This window comes from Monodelphis domestica, chromosome 2 (genome assembly GCF_027887165.1).
Source record: "Monodelphis domestica isolate mMonDom1 chromosome 2, mMonDom1.pri, whole genome shotgun sequence".
In the NCBI taxonomy this organism is placed as follows: domain Eukaryota; kingdom Metazoa; phylum Chordata; class Mammalia; order Didelphimorphia; family Didelphidae; genus Monodelphis; species Monodelphis domestica.
In genome coordinates this window covers 74,638,453-74,657,804 of record NC_077228.1, presented here as the reverse complement: position 1 = coordinate 74,657,804, position 19,352 = coordinate 74,638,453, and the positions used below count along the sequence as shown (strand labels likewise).

At 35.1% G+C, this 19,352-nt stretch overlaps 1 protein-coding gene across 6 annotated transcripts in view; it reads right to left on the bottom strand.

Annotated features, from left to right (window-relative positions):
• RASAL2 (RAS protein activator like 2) overlaps window positions 1–19,352 on the bottom strand; it is a 374,103-nt gene that overhangs the window by 105,223 nt on the left and 249,528 nt on the right. For all 6 annotated transcript variants that reach the window (XM_001373823.4, XM_003340123.4, XM_056814132.1 and 3 more), the window contains one exon: window positions 2,845–2,951. In XM_001373823.4, coding sequence (XP_001373860.2) covers window positions 2,845–2,951 — 107 coding nt within the window. The remainder of the gene's footprint in view (window positions 1–2,844; window positions 2,952–19,352) is intronic.

The window sequence follows — 19,352 nt, the reverse complement described above, 5'->3', positions numbered from 1 at the left end:
TAGGAGTTATTTGGTTCCTTTTTATAGTGCCAAATGTGTGTATTTTGTGATGGTTAATTGTAGCTCCCAGATCTTTTTTGTATATTTCTAGGTTTGTGGTTTAATTCTGAATGACTAAAGTTGTCAGGCTTCCCTCAATAAGATAAATGAGTTATTACTACACCTCTGCATGAATATATCATTGGTTTATTGCTTTCATTCATTTTATTTCATTTCTAAAATAAAACTTTAAATAATTTTCTGCAAACTTTGTTGTTGAAATATAAATAGCTTAAACTAGTTCTGATTAAAAGAATCCAAAAATATAGGCTTTAGACTCTATATCTAATGATTATGAAGTTGTCATATTTTAAGGGGGAGATATCCTTCTTCACAATGTGATTTTCTATTTTTAAAGTTAAAAAGCCAATATTTTATCCTAGCATTCTTTTGGTGAGACTTCTCAAATCCAATATAAACTAGCTGTATTTGAACAGCAAAAACATTCAACTCTAACAATCCTTCAAATGAGTGTGAACACACACACACACACACACACACACACACACACACACACACACACACACACACACCCCAGCTTGTTTTACTACCTTGGTTTCTGTTTAAGCAGGATAATATAAGTAAAGGTATAAGGGAGAGAGAAGAAGACTTCTCAATGACTAAAAAATTAGAAAGGGGAGGAGATAAAGAATGCTAAAGTAAATGACAAAAGTGTATCGCTGTAACAGAGAAAGTAAGATGATCTTTTGAAAATACTGATAATATTGTTTAAAAGGTACAAAAAATTCTTCCAGAACTTTAAATTTTAGCATTAATTTGAGGAACAAATACTACCTATGCTTGCTTCTGCTCGTAAAAATTTTTTTTCTAAGTTGTGAAAATATTAAAGATATTGATAGAAGTTCCAACCATATATTATAACATATCTCTGACAGGCAAGAAGAAATGTTGCACTCTGGGAAACAGAGTGATGACTTGCAACTAAAATAATACCAGTCTTTCTATGAAAATTCATCAAGGAGGCAGGTAAGTAGCTTAGTGGATTGAGAGTCAGGCTAGAGACAGAGGTTCTCATTTTAAATCTGGCCTCAGATACTTCCTACCTGTGTGACCCTGGACAAGTCACTAACCCCCCATTTCCTAGCCTTCACTGCTCTTCCATCTTAGAACCAATACACAGTATTGGTTCTAAGATGGAAGGTGAGTTTAAAAAAAAAGAAAGAAAAAAGAGAAAATTCATGAACGAGGGTTAGGTTATTATAGTGCTAATAGTAATGTCTCACATTTATATAGAGGTATAATGGTTACATAAGCTCTTTATCCATATCCCACAGAGACAAGCAGTGTACATATTGTTTACTCCCATTGTTCAAATGAGGAAAACTTAGTTTTAAAGAACTAATAAATGTTCCAGTCTGGATTCAAATCTAGGTCTCCCGACCAGGTTCTATTCTACCATGTTAAATTTCAACTCAATAACAAAATACTAGGCAACACTGAAAATGATCACAATTTCTAACATGTTGCTTTATTAGCAATAACAGCAGCAAATACTATGGATGCAAATAAACAACTGATTTTACTTTCAAATGATTAGAATTTCTACTTCATAGCATTGCTATTTGTCTGTGTAGATGGAAGGATGATAGTTCAGTCATCTTTCATTACTCTACTAGCTCTGCTACTGAAACTCTGGACTTTATTGCAGTGCCCATTCAGATAATTCACCTCTCTTTACACCCTTTTCAAGTCCCTTTTCTAAGTGGTCTTCTCTCATTAAAATGTAAGCTCCTGGAGGGTAAGGATTATCTTCATTTTTATTTGTTTTTATATTCTGAGCACTTAGCACAATGTCAAATCCTAAGTGATTAACAAATGCTTGTTGAATGACCAACTGTCTGTGATCTTTCTGGCCCACAAATAAGAAGGCAACTGATTTTAAAATTCAGGCCAATACTGAAAAATTAATTATTTCTATCTTTTAAATTCTCCTTATCCCAGTTTCTCTTTTTGTAGCACACGTACACAATTGTACTGTGAAAAACATATTAAATATTGACTCTAAGTCTTAATAACAATCCATTTCTATTTAGAATTTTACAAGACTTTTCCTTATAATGACCCTGTGATGTAGATTGATATAAGAATTTTTATTCTAATTTTGTAGGTAAGGAAACTACAATTCCGAGAATTTCAGTGACTTGTTTAAGAATCATTCATCTAGTAAATGTCATACTCCAAACTACCCAAGTTTCCAGATCCATTATATCATGCTGCTTCTGATCAATTCAGTTGGTTATTTTCTCCTCAGGCCTTCTGCCAGAACTTTATAATGGACAAAAAGTTATTTACAACATTAAAAATGATTTAAGCAAAACAAATGACAAAGACTCAGAGAATTCTGTTTTCAAATCCTAATTCTGTCCCAATTTGCCATGTGGCTTTGACATCCTCATTGCTCTGTGTGTCTGTTCTATTTTTGTGAAACAGCACCACCAATCTCCCTCACAAATTTGTGGTAGGCAATGTGGCTAATTAAAATAATCAAACATCAAAGTACAAAGAAAAAAAACACAAAGAAATTGTAGTTTAACATTGCAAATTATTATAATGATTCAGACATACCACAGGTCAATGTCCTTTCAATAATAAAAACTGCATGTGGAGATGAGCTAGACATGATAAAATTAACCTCTGAAGTTGGTAATTTTAATACTAGAATTTAAAAGGCGATTCTATCTCAATAATTATAAAATATAAGCTGTGCTCCTTTAGATACTGTCTCTACCTCTAAAAGTGGTTATAAGGGGAAGGAATATCTTTCAAAAGGTAGTAATTACTTACTGGTACTTTGAATGGTGAAGTATTTGCAGCATCCATGGAATTGGGTTTCTCTGATGTGCTGGTCCCTGAGATGCTCCGTCTTCGTGGGGACCTTTCTGCTGGCACCTCTAAAAATGACAGTGAAAAGAGGAAAAATGAGAAGATGCTATCAAGACTTTTCCCTCCTTTGATTAAAGTGTAAAATAATGGTTTCTCACAAAAGCTCTATTCAAATACTTAAAAAGCTGCATTCTACATCCATATAGTTCATACAGTGCTCAGTATTTGTACTATCAAGATGCTTGATATGATTAAAATGAGACCCAAATTAAGGATACATTTTAGCATTCTAATTTATAAATCTATAACTGAATGTACATAAAAATCTCCAGTGGGTTATACTCTGTATACTAAACACATCATCTATATCTCTCAATGTATCACTATGCTCCATTCATTTAGCAATGTAGGAGTTAAGTGACTCAAATGGAACTGCTGATAGCATGGGGGAAAAAAAGTCCAGTTGTGAATATGATTTGGTGATATTTTGCCCAAAGGTCAAATTTCAGAACTATGAAAATAAAAATATTCACTAGAGTGCGAATCAAAAGAAAAGAAGACTTAAAGTCATATATATATATATATATATATGCGCCTATGCAGATATATAAATAGATCAGTTTCTCCTGGCTCTTTCGATATGACCTTACTAAGATCTCTGACTGTGATATCCTAAATCTATATAAATTGACTTAATAAGCTCCAATCTTTGCAAAAGATATGGTATCAAATTTATCTGAACTATTATGTACTAAGATGTACAATAATGTACTATTTTTAGGGGTTTTTTTTGTAGTGATATATCTATGCACATATACATACACCCGAGAGAGATACTTATTTATACCTTTATCACAACTGCTTCCCATCTCCAGTTCAACTGACAGACTTAAAGGAATCCAGCTTCTCAGATAACATTAGACTTTCTCAACATGGATAAGAAAAAAAAAATCACATCCTAAAAACATTGTCCTGTGTTATCTTCTGGATCTTAAAAAAAGGGAGTAAACTCTCATTCCGGAGGCTGACATTTTGACTCCTGCTGTTCTCCCTTTAAAAGACAGATGCAGCTTAAACTTCCATTTCTGGCCTCCTGGCCCTTGGGATCCGTGCTACTTCCACTTAAGAGAAAGCCGGTTTTTCTCGTGCTCCCTCTCTCTCTGTTTCTTGCTCTTCCCCCTCCCTTTCTACAGCTTGCAGAGAACGCCGCGAGAAGAAACACACAGGACTGCAGCTATTCAATCAATCGTTCCAACTGCATATCCTCATTAGTTACTTTCAAGCTATTAAGATACCCAACTGCCAATGCTTCCCCAATTACAAAAAATTTCATTATATTATTCCTATCTGCAGCAATAACAAACATTTACTGAAATTTATGACCAGTTGGTGCCAAGAAAACATTATTTTATACTGACTCTGTAATGCACACAAATCAACATCCCTCCAACCATCCCACCCCCTTTAAATTTCCCCCACATCCTCCCCTTGGGAAGGCTTAACCAGTAACTTTTGGCATACTGGGCACTGATTTCTCCACTATTATAAAATCTCTTCTCTAAATTATATTAAAGCTCAGCTGAAGCCAAAATGCAAGATCCCTAATGAACGAACATATTAGATGCCTACAGAACAATGAATTTCCATAGCATGATACAATTATGACCAACTGCAAGTCTGCCAATTTGTCATTAACCATCAGTCATTAAATGAGAGTTAATACACAGATCTATTTTCAAAATTCAGAATACAAAAAGTATCGAGCAGATTACTAATAAGCTCTGAAAAACAGAAGTATAATGAGTGAAAATTTGTGGACATGGTGCAAAGCACTGGCAATAAACAGATCAGCTTGTCAAAGCACACTCAGTGAAATGAATTTCAGACTTCAGGACTATGACTCAGCCCACCAAGCTGGGCAAGCCTAAAACAAATAAAAGAATTGGAGGTAGATGAGTTGGGGGTAGGGAACCTCACAGAACTGTTATTTCTTGCGATTACTGCCTGAAATGGTAGGTAGGCTTTGGGAAACAAAGTATACTTATTAGAAATCAAGCATTAAGCTAATCACTTGAGTATTGCAAGGGAAAAGTTAGGTTTCACTTGAAGGCATCCTTTATCTTTAGACATTTTTTTAAAAAAGTGAAACTTCTTTTACTGAAAAGAAAAAAGTTCTAATAAAATGCTTAAGTAGTCTCATTCTTTAAGTAAATCATAAGTACTCACTTTTTTCTATCTGTACTTTTCAGTAATAGCAACATGTTTAAGAAAGCATTAACTGTATTTACTTCATGATATTAACTATTTTAAAGCACCCTGACTGAAATAAAGACCTATATACTTCAAACTCCAACAATATAGGGAATTGGGCATGTCCAGGTCTTTCAGAGTGGTGGGTCTATGTCATGAAACAGTCACAAGTAATTGTCTCAAACTGAAGATTTTAGTTTGGGTTTCAAGGGAGGAGAGAGGCTAGGTTATTAAATCATTTAAAAGAAATCCCTCTAAACTAGAGGAAAAATGGGTTAAACTCATACAAAGGACACCAAGAATGAAAGCTGCACTATTTCTCTTTCCTTGCCTCAGGTTAACACAACAGCCTATCTCTCAAGTAGCAGCAGCAGAGCTCCTTTAACCTTTGAAACATTCCTCTCTTCATTCTTTTTCGCAAGATACAAATGAAAGACAATAGACAGTCTTCAGAGAAACAACATTCAATCTTTAACAGAGTGGAAGAACAAGCAACATCCACTCTGAAATGGAGTAGAGCAACATCAAGAGCACATTAGCAACCTGCTGGATCAGTCCCGGCCTAAAGCCCAGGACTGCATATTAAATTGGCCCAGCTACCTACCACTTCCAATCCACAAACAGAAAGCACAGCTGCTGCTAAGGCTCTGAAAGCTGTGTTTTTGCTGAGTCGGAAGGAAAATCTATACCATCTCCACCAGGCCAAAATTAGATAGTTGCCTTGTCTCGCCTCCCTCATGCTCCATACTACTATTGCATTATTTTCACCTGCTGTAAAATCAATGTACCTTTCATAGCCACAGTATCAAATTACAGTCATTTTGTGCATACTTCACTCTCGGATGCTGAGGCTATAAACAAATAATACTGTCTCAGTGGATAAATAAAAGTCTGAAACTTCATCTACACTTTCAACCTCTGAAATATATATCTATATCTGTATATCCCATCTTTAGGTTGAAGAGGGGAAAAAAGGCAAATAGCCTGAAGAGAGCAGTTAGAATGCATCCCTTCATTGCCTCCACCATGAAATGTGAGCTAAATAAGTGGCAATTTACAGAGATGATTAAAAACTTTCAACACAAATGTAAATAGGATTGTATTGTATTGTATTGAACAGAGAAGCTAAAAGACCCAAGTTCTTTTCTATGCTCCTCTACCAACTTCTTTTCTTCACTAGTTTTCCTAGCTTAAATTGGAATACTGAGAGTAGCCACCTCATGGACATTGTGAGAATTAATGAGATTATATCTGTGAAGCAATGTGTGTTTTTTGGAAGGAAGTGGCCCTTCCTATTATGAAGATTGGATTTAGCTACCTCCTGATTGTAACAATGAAGATACTTAGCTCTTTCTTTATTGTGAAGATAAAATTGTAATCTCCTGATTGTAACAATGAAGGTACTTAGCTCTTCCTTACTTAGCTAGAATTGTAAGCTACAATCTATTTTTAGATTTTAACTACAAAAAAAGGTGTTAAGTAACTACAAAAGGTGAACTTAACAAAAGAGGTGTTAAGTAACCCAAAAAGATATCATCTAACCAGAGAAGGTGAGAACTAAAGAATGGGCAGTCCTGGAGAAAATCATCTGCTGTGATTGGTTGATGTGAACATTTTGGGGAAATGACACAAGAGAAAAAGATCTTTAAAAAGAGGACCAAAAGGCAGATGGAGATCATTAGGATTTGAAGCCTTCTCTAAGTACCTTCATTGTTACAATCAGGAAATTACAATTTTGTCATCACAATAAAGAAAGAGGTAAGTATCTTCATTGTTCCAATCAGGAGATAGCTAAATCCAATCATCACACTATCCAAAGTATATTACTATAATAGAATTTCTTCAGCATGCACATTCATCTCCCCCTTGGATATTGGTATCATTACACTTTTTCTATGAAAAATGCCATTGGAAGAAAAAGACGATTGGACGATTACTGGGACAATAACAGTAACAGTAGATCTGTTTGTATAGGAGACATATGTTAGCTTTTCCCTCAGAATCCATTCTCTGCTCATAGTTTCCATTCCACTGTAAAACAAATGATAAGACCTCTAAGTCTCATCTAAGGAAATGTTGTTTACTGGCATGTTGCTTCTGTGATTCTACTCTCTCTTTTTGGAGAATATTAAGAAATGTTGTTTAAGTGGGGTGGATCTGAGAGGTAAAGGAACAAGCTGTAAAATGAGGCTCAGAAAAGAACTTACTAATACAGTGAATGGGAGGAGGTTAAAGAAAAGAGGCCTGGCAAGTTGTGCTCTTGCTATTTATTTAGAACAATAAACATAAGCTCTTTGAGAATGGGGATTATTATATGGTTTTTTTGGTCTTTGAATTTCTAGTATAATGCCTGGCACATAGTAGGTGCCTAATAATTGTGGTTGATTTATAGATAGATGTTTCAGCTCCAGCAGACAGATGGCTACAGGTACCTTCTTTATAAAAGCATCACACAAACAGAATTTTGGAGATGTAAAGAACCTTAGTTATACAGTCCAATCCCATATCTGAGAGGAAAATCTTCTGTAACAGATCTGACAAAACGTCTACTTGACTAGTGAAATGAAGAGGAACCTGCAGTCTCTCAGATCAGCTCTTTCCATTTTAGGGGTAGTTTACTTGTTAGGAAGTTTTTCCTGGTTTCAGGCTGAAGTTGGATTTTTGGAATTTCTACAGTTTCTCCTGTTTTTTTTTAATCTACTGAGACTAAATTGAATAAGTCTAACACTCCTTCCACATGAGAGCCCTTTAAATCCTTGAAGAGTCATCATGTCCCCCTGAATCTTCTCATCCCCTCTTCTCAAGGTCAGATACCTCAAGTTCTTTCAACAGGATCCTCAAAGTCTATGAACTCAAGGTTCTTCACCATTCTGATTGGCCCATTTGCTATATGTTTCAATGAATAACCTTTCCAAGTTTTGGTTCTAAAACAAAACACAATTTTAGAGAAAGACTAATACATCATTCCTGAATCAAGCTCTGTATTAAATGTATTTTAGGATAGACATATCTCATTTAAAACCACCTTCTATAGCAAGGTGCAACTTATACAACAAACATCAACAAGCATCAACTAGTAAGGCTAGTAAGTTAGCCTTGATAATGAATTCTACAGATGTTATGTTTTAGGGATAATTTCCTAAGTGGCTAAATGGTGCCTATATTCAAAACCAGATCCAGGTTATCTCTTTATCAACTTCAGTTTCCCTGGGCAAACTGGTCCATGAAAAAGAACACTAAACACAGAAAATACATGTTATTAGAACAGCCAAGTTCTGATCTTAATTCTCATCCATGTTCAACTTTACTACCAGAGATCCTCCATGAAATGAATATTTTTGGTTGCTATCATGGAATTTATATTTTATGCTGATGTCTTTTTTGACCTAAATGATTTTTACTATCTATAAGATTTTAACATTTGAGCATACATTAGCTTTTACCATTCTTAGACTGATTTACTTGTATTGCCTTTATCCCCTTAAGAAGCCTAAAACTTATTTTTTTCTTTTTTTAAAGGGAGATTATATATTTCATATTTCTTTTGTATTGCCTATAAATCCTAGTACAGTAGTAACTAGGCACAGAGTAGGCCCTCAAAACTTCTCAATTGGAATTAAATACAAAGAACTGTTCATAAAATCATATTCCTCAGATAACTGAACACAGTCAATTTTACAATGATTTTCATGTGATAATTGTGATTCTTTTATAGTTGTTGAGCCAAAGGTACAATTGTACATGCTCTTCTGAGAGTACATATAATGATAATTTTCTTCTCAGTGGTTCTAACTGAATTTACTATTAAGCCCACGAGGATAATGAACTAATGATGAGGTCCCAGGAATTACAGAAACTTGGAGCAGTTAATCCTTACAGACTCTTAAAATTTGTCAAACAAAATAAGTGCCTACTTCTAACATGCTACCTGCAAATAGAGCACTGAAACTGGAATCAGGAGGCCTTGAGTTAAAATTTGACCTCAGACACTTGCTAGCTATGTGACCTTGTAAAGTGATCCAAAACACCTCATTTCTTTTTGCCTCAGTTTCCTCTTCTATAAAATGGGGATAATAATAGCACCTATCTCCTCTCAGGATTGTTGTGAGTATAAAATGAGATAATGTTCCTAAAGCACTTGGAAAACCTATGTGAATCATCATCATCATCATCATCCACAGCATTGGCCTCATTTATCTCCCTTTTAAAAATCATATTTAGAACAAATAACTTATTATGGAAAGTTATCATTCTTTAATCATGTTTTTATTAAATTATACTTAACATAAATTATTTAGAAAGGAAATTACATAATTTCCATTAACTTTAAAGTGAGACTGGAAACCATTTAAAAATAAACATTGTAGTTTTGAACACTTAAATGGAGACATTTAAGATATGAATTATAGTTTCAGGCACTTGAGAAATATTATCTACAAAGAAAGTCCTCTCTTTTCCTTTCCCTTGATGTTTCACAGTATTTGGATTCTTTTAACTCTCTCCTTTCATAACATTGTTTTTGGTAGCTTGTCCATCAGGAAAAAGTTACAACATGACAGTGACTTACATGTAAGTCTTTTTACTTTCCAATTAAATGGAAAATTTATCTTATAAGTTATCTCTGTGGAGGCCTAGATTAGAAACAGATAAAAGGGGTAGTAATAAGAATACCACACAGAGTCACAAAAGCTATGTTCAAATTCTAGCTGTTACTGACTTTGGTCAGGTCATATAGTGCATTTAGGTGGTACATTGGATAGAACTCCAGGCCTGGAATTAGGAAGACCTCAGATATTTACTACCTATGTTACCCTAGGCAAGTCACTTAATCTGTTTACCTTAACATACTTAATGATCTGGAGAAGGAAATGGCAAACCACTCCAGTATTTTTGCCAAGAAAACCCTATGGACAGTATGGTCTATGAGGCCATGAAAAGACAGACACAACTAAACAATTGTACCACCACCATCACCATTGCCACCATGAAGAATCTACACATCTTTCCTAAATGGAAAATCATCAGCTTATCTGTAACTGGGAAAACAGAATTATGTGAACAAAGAGGTAGTCATTTTATTATATTAGTTAACATGTCTAAACATGTTTAATAGCCACCCAAGGCAATACCCAGTATTTTTCTGCATGGAAATACAATAAAGTAATGAACAAAAGCTCTGCCAGCCAAATACCCTTTTAATATTTCTGTTAGGAGCAGTTTCTTTAGAAATGAAATACTTCAATATTGTTCTCAAAAGGGAAATTCTTCAGTCTACTTACAAGACCTTTTCTGACAATCAATAAAATTTCAACAGAGCATGATGAAAAATTTAACACGCACCACGTTGTTTTCTGATGTATTTAAATGTTTATCCATTCATGCAATTGCATTTTGAGTCTGGGCAAAAAAAGAAATGCTCAAGTTCACTACACTATGTCTTCCTGTCCTCTCTCAAATTATTTAAGTGACATTAAAGAGGGAAAAATATATCATTGACTACAGCTGATTATAAATGGGATCATCAGTAATTATGATATGGATCTGAAATCAGGACTCAACACAGCAGACAAGTAGACCAGGAAGTAGGATGGGAAGGAATTGGAAATATAGTGGTTATAATGAAAAGAAAGGAATGGAAGCAGAAACTAGGTTAGTACCACTTGAGTAAAAGGAAATTTAATGACAGATGATGAAGCTAGCAGAAGAAAAAGACATTCCTAGAAAAAAAGGGGTGCTTTAAATTTTTTTTCTTCTAGGGAGGACTCATCAGAGGGAATGGAAGTAGGATAGGAGGAGAAGACTGTATCCTGAAATTAAATAACTAGGTAAAAAAGATAATATCCTGCCTTTATAGAACTGTTATCATGGCAGCTCATAGGGGCTGCTTTATATAAAGACTGAGGCAACTATTTTCACTAGGACATTTCCTTCTGTCTCTTACTTTTTACTGTTTTAAAAAGCATGTGCACTGACAGTTACCACCATTCAATTGCTCTAAAAACAAAACAAAACCCACCTTAGAGTCACTTAATTTCATTCAATTTGTAGCACTCAGGCTGCTACACTTCATTCAAAGTCTTTTTAGTTTAACAAGCCCCTTATGTTTCACAATTCAAGAATTGATGGCAAGCAGAGAAATGTGGTTGATTACTGGAGAAGATAGTCTGTATCTCTTCCTCCTCTTTCCTCAGGTCCTCAAGCCAGTCCCTGGTTTTTAAAGATTCTCCTCACTGTTAAGGAACCAAATACACTTCTCTCTAGAAGTGGAAACTGAAGGAGCTCACACTCTTCCTTAAGGAGTCACATGAAAATGCTGAAACAATTTCTTAATACTCTCAGACTAATGTAAGATAATGTGAAAATGGCTATATCACGGACAATAGGATCATGGATAAAGAGCTTGAAGATATCCTCAGAGGTCCTCTTGCCCTTCTATCACCTTTAATAGATAAGGAAACTAAGGCCCAAGAGGTGAGATAGGGGAACCTCTAGTTAAGCAGAATTAGTATTTGAACTCAGTCTTCTGATTTCATATCAAGCACTCTTTCTCTAAGTCCCACTCAATGTTTACATGGTTTCAGTAGCTTGAGATTCTAGCAAACCTGATGATCCCTTTTGAAATCTCCCAGGGAGTTCCAAGGGATATTAGAAAGAAAAAACAACTTAAAAGTAGGCAGTCAGGTGAAACACTCATATTTTTTTCTTATTTAATAAGGTTATATTTGAATAATATGCACATGATTCATCAATCTGGAAAGGAAAATATTCTAGTATTCTAATGGATTTATGATTTCATTGATAGTGTCATCCCTTCAAATAGTACAGATTGAACCCATGCCTGAAGCCCTCCTTGATTTCTCAAATAAAATGTTTGTGAAGGACTTAGCAAAGTGACTGGCATATTGTAGATGCTACACATAAATGCTTATTCCTATCTCTTTCCCTTCCCTTCTTTCTCTTGATAGATCAAGGAAAGCAATAGAAGACTTGAGCTAAATCTTGAAGCACACAAGAAATTACCAAGAGGTAGAAGGAAGAGTTATTATTATTAAGCTATTAGAGCTTAAAATTTCACTATGACTTTTTGAGTATTTTGTTTAGATGGATAAACTATATCAGCTTCATGTTAGAGCCTGAACAATAGGATTTTTCCTCTACTTTGTTTTTCTTTTGTGAATAGTAAGGGAAAATTCTCTTGAGTTATTACAAATCTCATTCAGGAGGCTCTTCCTTATTCCAGGATTTGATATAGCCTGTACATTACCTATAAAAAAGATCAGATAAAGGAATTATCTATCAATAAGACATAGACTTTGTGCTGAATCTATTCTACAACAATAATAAACACATTTGACTAAGCACATATTTCTCTGTTCCATGCTTTCGTTGTAATTAGTTCTCAGGGAATCGTGGGAAAAAGTTATATTTAGTTATATATTTCAATGAATCTTATGTGGTCTCAACATAAGAGAGATAAGCTATATTAAGTGTTTGGGTGCACAAAGCATGGGAATCCAATTTATTAAAAGATTTTCATTATTGGGATACAGATTTTGGAGAATATATTCTGAACAAAAAATTCCTAAGGCAGAAAAAAACAATGTAGATAAAAATTGGAAAACTGAGGAGCTGTAACTATATTTCTGAATCACAGGATGGCAGAGCTAAATATAACTTAAGAGGTAGTTGACTTTCTATCTGAAAGAGAGATCACTCCCTCGAACGTTCAATAAGAGGTCATTCACTCTTTGCTTGGAGAAGCCTAGTAAGAGATCTCATGTTTCAAAGCAGTCTTATCTATGGACAGCTCTAAATGTTGGGAAGTTTTCCCCAAAATCTGTCTCTGAAATTAAAAAAAAATAAAATCCCACCCTATGTCTTAGAATCAATACTGTGTATTGGTTCCAAGGTCAAAGAGAAGTAAGGGCTAGGCAGTAGGGGTTAAGTTTGAACTCATTTCTAGTCCTAGTTCTCAATCCATTGAGACACATAGCTGCCCCCTCCTTTGAAATTTCCAGGCATTACTCCTAGGGGTGCTCTGGAGTCAAGCTGAACAGTGCTTGAATACTACCATGCCTCAAGTCTTATTTTGACAAATATAAAGTTCCCCCAGCCCACCCTCATCACCTAGAACTTAACATAACTCTAAATATGTCTAAGACAAAGTATAGTAGGACCTGATCACTTTATTGAAGGATATTATACATTCTGAAAAGAAATAACTAACAATTTCTTGTTACTTTATGATTTACAAAGTGGTTTATGTTTATATATATATATATAACCTTATCTAAGTATTACAAGAATTCTTTGAATTGGTACTCTATATACTTCCCACCTTACAGATGAGGAAACTGAGGCTTAGGGTGGTTAAGTGATTTGTCCAGGGCCAAGCAGTATCAAGGATGGGAACTGATTTATATGACTCTAAGTCCTCTATCTGTAAAATAACTGAAATTTTATCTCGCACTTTACATAAATATTTACTGCAATGAGATAATTTATTTTTGATTCTGAAAAACAGATCAGAAATTAAAAATAAAAATCTGAATCAAATGCTGAACATATTTGTCTTTTTTCTTTCTCTTCTTTTTAAAAAGAAAACCCACTAAGCTATTTAATTAGGACTCAACTTGCTTATTTCTTATAGGACAAAAGTAAATATCACTTGATAGTTGAATTTTGCAAAGGATAACTTTTCAATAACTATACAACTCATTTGTTTAGCATTTACAGAATCAGTTCTCTAAACTGGTTATGCCTAGGCTTCTCCTAATCTTATATTTTACTCTAAAAGAAGTAATTTTTTCCCCATTCTCAACAACTGTGAAGAAACATATTTAGACTGCATATCTTCCCTGTAACTTACTTAGAAAATGATTAGGGACAGGTAGGTGGCTCAGTGGATAATCCAGCACAAGGCTATAGAATCAAGAGGACTTGAGCTCTAATCTGACCTCAGACATTTACTAGCTGTGTGATCTTAGGCAAGCCAATTAATCCAGGTCTGCCTCAGTTTTTTCACATGTAAAATGAAGATAACAATATCACTTACCTCCCAGGAGTGATGTAAGGATTAAAAAAGATAATATTTGTAAAGTGTTTGGCACAGTGCCTGGTAAATAGCACTATATAAATATTAGCTCTTTTTATTTGGTCCTTGATTATGCCATAATCTTACAAGATCTATTTGATTTTTATTCCTCATCAGATATGTCTCATTTATGTTACCACATGAAAGAGATTTAAATATTTCTAGCTACATAATGTGGCATATGAAAATTTACAAATAAAAAAACTAAATATATACATGGCAAATGGTATAAAACAGATAAGTACATTTCCTGTAAAACTGACTTATCTTTAATTTAAAGTTGTGAAGGCCTACCATACCCTTTCTATTCCTTTAAGTTAATAGGTTAATAATGAACTCAAGCTAATAAAATCTAGTTTCCTACAAAAAGTATTATATGTCTTAATCATGTCATAAGCAGTTTGTGTTGCTGTGACAACTTCAAAGCTTGTTGCTTTGAAGGACTGAAAAAGGAAGTAGTGGGAGAGGCACAGACTGAAAGTCTCAAAGCTATGCCTGACCTGCTCTGTTCTTTATAGGACATCAGTCACTGAATCCTTTTGATTCTTTTTTTCCTGATGTCTTGGATTCAGCTCTTCTCTCCCATTTCCCTTACCTCCACACCTTTATCAGGCTATCTAATTTATTATGTTAACTTCCTCATGGCATCTAGCCTCTGTCAGATCATCCTTTCTTAATATTCCTTTTATTATTTTATTCCCTCAGTCCAAGAATATATAATGGCTCCCAAATGTTTATTGGATCAGTTAAAAATTTCTTACACAAGCTTTCAAAGTCCACGTTGACTGTTCCTACTTTACCTACTTAACCTCATATTTGATAACTTCTGAACATAAATACTCTGCTTTAGGTCACTGGACCCTTTTATTGCTCTTTGCTATTTTTCCCCTATTATTACTCCTCACATCATCCTCATTTGTTTTCCATGTCTTTGTTCATGCCCTTAATTCCCAATAACCTGGAAGAAAGCCCTCCTACCTCTTCTTAGATAAGCCAAATCAAATCCTACATTGCCTACTTTAAATTTCAATTACTCCATGAAACCTAATGGAGGGTTACTACTCTATACTGACCTTTCCTTTATCTAATATTCTATTGCATGTGGACACTTATTCTGGTTGGATATATGCTGTTTTATACTTTCCTAGTTGTTGAAAATATGCCTTGTGTCTTACCTAGATTATGATAACATGGAAGGGCAAAAACACAAGAGCACGTGACACAGTTGAGCATAAACAGATGCTTAATAAGTACTTGTTTCAATCAACAAGCAATTTTAAAAGCATTTACTATGTTACTACCTAAGGCTGAAAGTTTCTGCCCTCAAGGAGCTCCCATTATATCCAGGGAGACAAGTAGCTAAACAAGTATGTACAAAAGACATATAAGGTGATCTGACAGGAAGGCAAAAGCAGCATAGTGGGTCAGGAAAAGTCTCATGGAAAAAGTCAGACTCAATTGATTAGTCTTGAAGTCAACCAGGGATTCTAAGAAGCAATAAAAGTGGTGCACCTTTCCAGGCATGGTAGGAGGTGAGGAAGTCAGTAGAAAAGGCAGAGAGACTGGAAGTGTTATGTAATAAGAATGATATGGCCAGTTTGTCTCAGATATCAGATGAAAAAAACAGGATCATTTAATTTGGTTTGGTAGCAACAAATGAGATGCCATAGATTTGAATCCCAACTCTTGCTCCATACTATTTGTGGCAGAACTTTGGACATTCTTTATAACTTCTCTGAATCTCAGTTTTTTCTTCTGTAAAATGAGGGAAGTGAACTTACAATGGAGTGCTTTTTCAACTCTTAATCTAGGCTCCTATCACCCATTCATCTTGAGAATTAGGCAAAGTCACAAATTTTCAAGTTTTAAGAACCATAGAGACAGGGGAAACCAATCATGAACACAGTTCAAATCTCATTATTTTGTATCCCTGTTCTTCCATATTGGTTTATTCCTAATTATATATATTAAAATGCTACCAACATTGGTGTAATATAAGTAACTTGTTAAAAACTACTGCGACTGTTAGGACAGATTAGAAAATTAGAGAACTTGGAGTTTATAGTTTACTTAATTGCAGTTTTTACTCCTTCTAGGTCCTTTTAGGCTTACCATTTTAATCCCTAAAGAAGATGGCATGTGTTTATCATATTTTCAGAGAAAGCAAAGCTGGAAGAAAAGGAACAGGTGCCATAAAGATCAATCTTGATAGGGACGAATTATAGGCAAAATTAAATATCATTAGCAAAAATTTAAAGTCCTATATTTGGGTTAACTAACTCCTGGGGAGCTGGGTGGCTCGGAGACAGGAGGTCCCAGGTTCAAATCTGGCCTCAGACACTTCACGGAGGTATGACCCTGGGCAAGTCACTTAACCTCCATTGCCTAGCCCTTACCACTCTTCTGCCTTGGAACCAATACACAGTATTGATTCTAAGATGGAAGGTGAGGGCTTTTAAAAAAGAAAAGAAAAGAAACTAACTCCTGATGGGAATAGCCACCCAGACAATAGTTGGTATGAAAAAGACTGAAAGATTTTCACACAATTACAGAATTTCAGAATCCCCAAATACCACAACAGTCATTTAATGCAAGCCATAACTAAAAAAGAATCCTTTATAAGATATAGTTCAAGTAATCATCTAACAATTGCTTTAAAACCACCAATAAAAGGAAACTTACTAAGTCCCCAGTTTTTCCTTAAATTTGCCTCTTCAAAGCTTTCCTCCAACTGTTCTCTCTTCTCTCTCCAGGCCAAACAGAATGGAAAATCACTTGCTTCAACCTTGCTATCATGTTTGCTATCATAACCCTATCCTCTGGGTATTCTTTTTTCTAGGTTAAACACATACACACCTAATTTTTAAACATTCTCAATAAGGCATGAACTCCAGATCCTTCAACATGCTGGCCATCCTTGCCTGGATACTCTCTATATTATCAATGCTAAATGTAGTGCATAAAATGTACCACACAAAAATGTAGTATACAAGTCCAACCAAAATTTCCAGATATGAGACTGACTAGGGACTATCATCATTTCCTTATTCCTTGATGATATATCTGTCTTAATTCAGGCTAAGAAAGTATTAGCATTTTTTTGGTTGCCAAATCACACTGCTGACTCATAAAAAGCTTGTGGTCTATTAAAATTCTGAGATCTTTGAAATATCAACCAGGGCCTAAACTAGTGAAGACTTTCCTATCTTGTACTTAGGGAATCCATTTTTGAACCCAAATGTAAGAACTAGCATTTTTTTCCCTATTAAATTTCACCTTATTAGGTTTAGCTCACAATTCTAGCCTGTTGAGAAATGTCTGGATTTAGAACATATCATGAGATGAGTTAGCTACTTTCCAATCTCGGTATCCTCAGTAAATGTGATAAGCATTATATCTGATTAAATTGGAGTGGGCAGGGAAACTGTTGCAAATGTGATATCATGAATGCACTTAACTCTTTTACTTTGTGACAAGAGACCTCTCATGAAGTGAATCATCAGTAAAATCTATTCAGAAGTTTAAAACAAAAACAGAACTTCTTAATGAATGCTGGCGGGGATGCGGCAAAGTAGGGACATTAATTCATTGCTGTTGGAGTTGTGAACTGATCCAACCATTCTGAAGGGCAATTTGGAACTATGGCCAAAGGGCGATAAAAGACTGTCTGCCCTTTGATCCAGCCATAGCACTGCTGGGTTCGTACCCCAAAGAGATAATAAGGAAAAAGACATGTACAAGAATATTCATTCAGAGCTGCACTCTTTGTGGGGGCCAAAAATTGGAAAACGAGGGGATGCCCTTCAATTGGGGAATGGCTGAACAAATTGTGGTATATGTTAGTGATGGAATACTATTGTGCTAAAAGGAATAATACAGTGGAGGAATTCCATGGAGACTGGAACAACCTCCAGGAAGTGATGCAGAGCGAAAGGAGCAGAACCAGGAAATCATTATATACAGAGGCTGATACTCTGTGGTACAATCGAAGGTAATGGACTTCTCCATTAGAGACAATGCAATGTCCCTGAACAATCTGCAGGGATCTAGGAGAAAAACACTATCTACAAGCAGAGGATAAACTGTGAACTGTGAACACCGAAGAAAAGCAACTGCTTGACTACAGGGGTGGAGGGGATATGACTGAGGAGAGACTCTAATTGAACACTCTAGAACAAATACCAACAAAACAGAAATAGGTTCAAGTCAAGAACACATGTGATACCCAGTGGAATCATGCGCCAGCTATGGGAGAGGTGGGGGGAGGGGAGAGGAAAAGAAAATGATTTTTGCTTCCAATGAATAATGTTTGGAAATGACCAAATAAAAATGTTTAAAAAAAATCTTGAAGGAAAAAAAAAACTTTAGTTTGATGATATAATCCCAAGATTGGCTAACTAAAGCCTGAGGGTACAATTTGGCCTACCTCTGTTTTTGTCTAGATTAAAAAAAGATAAACTAACAAATAATCAAGCTTTATTAGGTCAAAGGCAGTTGGCTAGATTTGAAACTAGCCCCTGCTAAGTCTGTCAAGATCTTGTTGGATTCTGACCTGCCTTATAATATACTAGTTGTTGATAAAAAATGTCGAATGACACAGGGTCAGGCACAATGTCCTGGACTACTACAAAAGAGACATCTTTCTTAACAGATATCAAACTGTTAATGCCTACTTTTTGAGTCTGGCCATTCTAAATATACCACGTCTTAGCTAGAAACTTTCTATCTTTTTCACAAAAATAGGAAGATTTTTATCAAATGCTTCACTAAAACCTGAGTTAAACTTATTCAGCATTGTCTTAATTCACAAGTCTTGAATGGGAATTCACAAATCCAAATGGGAAATGAGGTTAGTCTGGCTGAATTATTATTAATGAAACTGGCTCTCTATGCTCATCACTTCAGAAGTGAGGGCTGTAGGCAATGGGAATTAAATGACTTGCCCAGGGTCACATAGCTAGGAACCACTTCCTCTTTTAAAGAAGTACAACTATCACTTGTTCTTCAATCATTTTAATTTTCAAATATATCCTTTACCCACACTTTTTTGAGAGGACCTTTCCGTAAAAAAATGAGAGAGAGAGAGAGAGAGAGAGAGAAGGAGAGGCTGTCGTTCAACAAAATT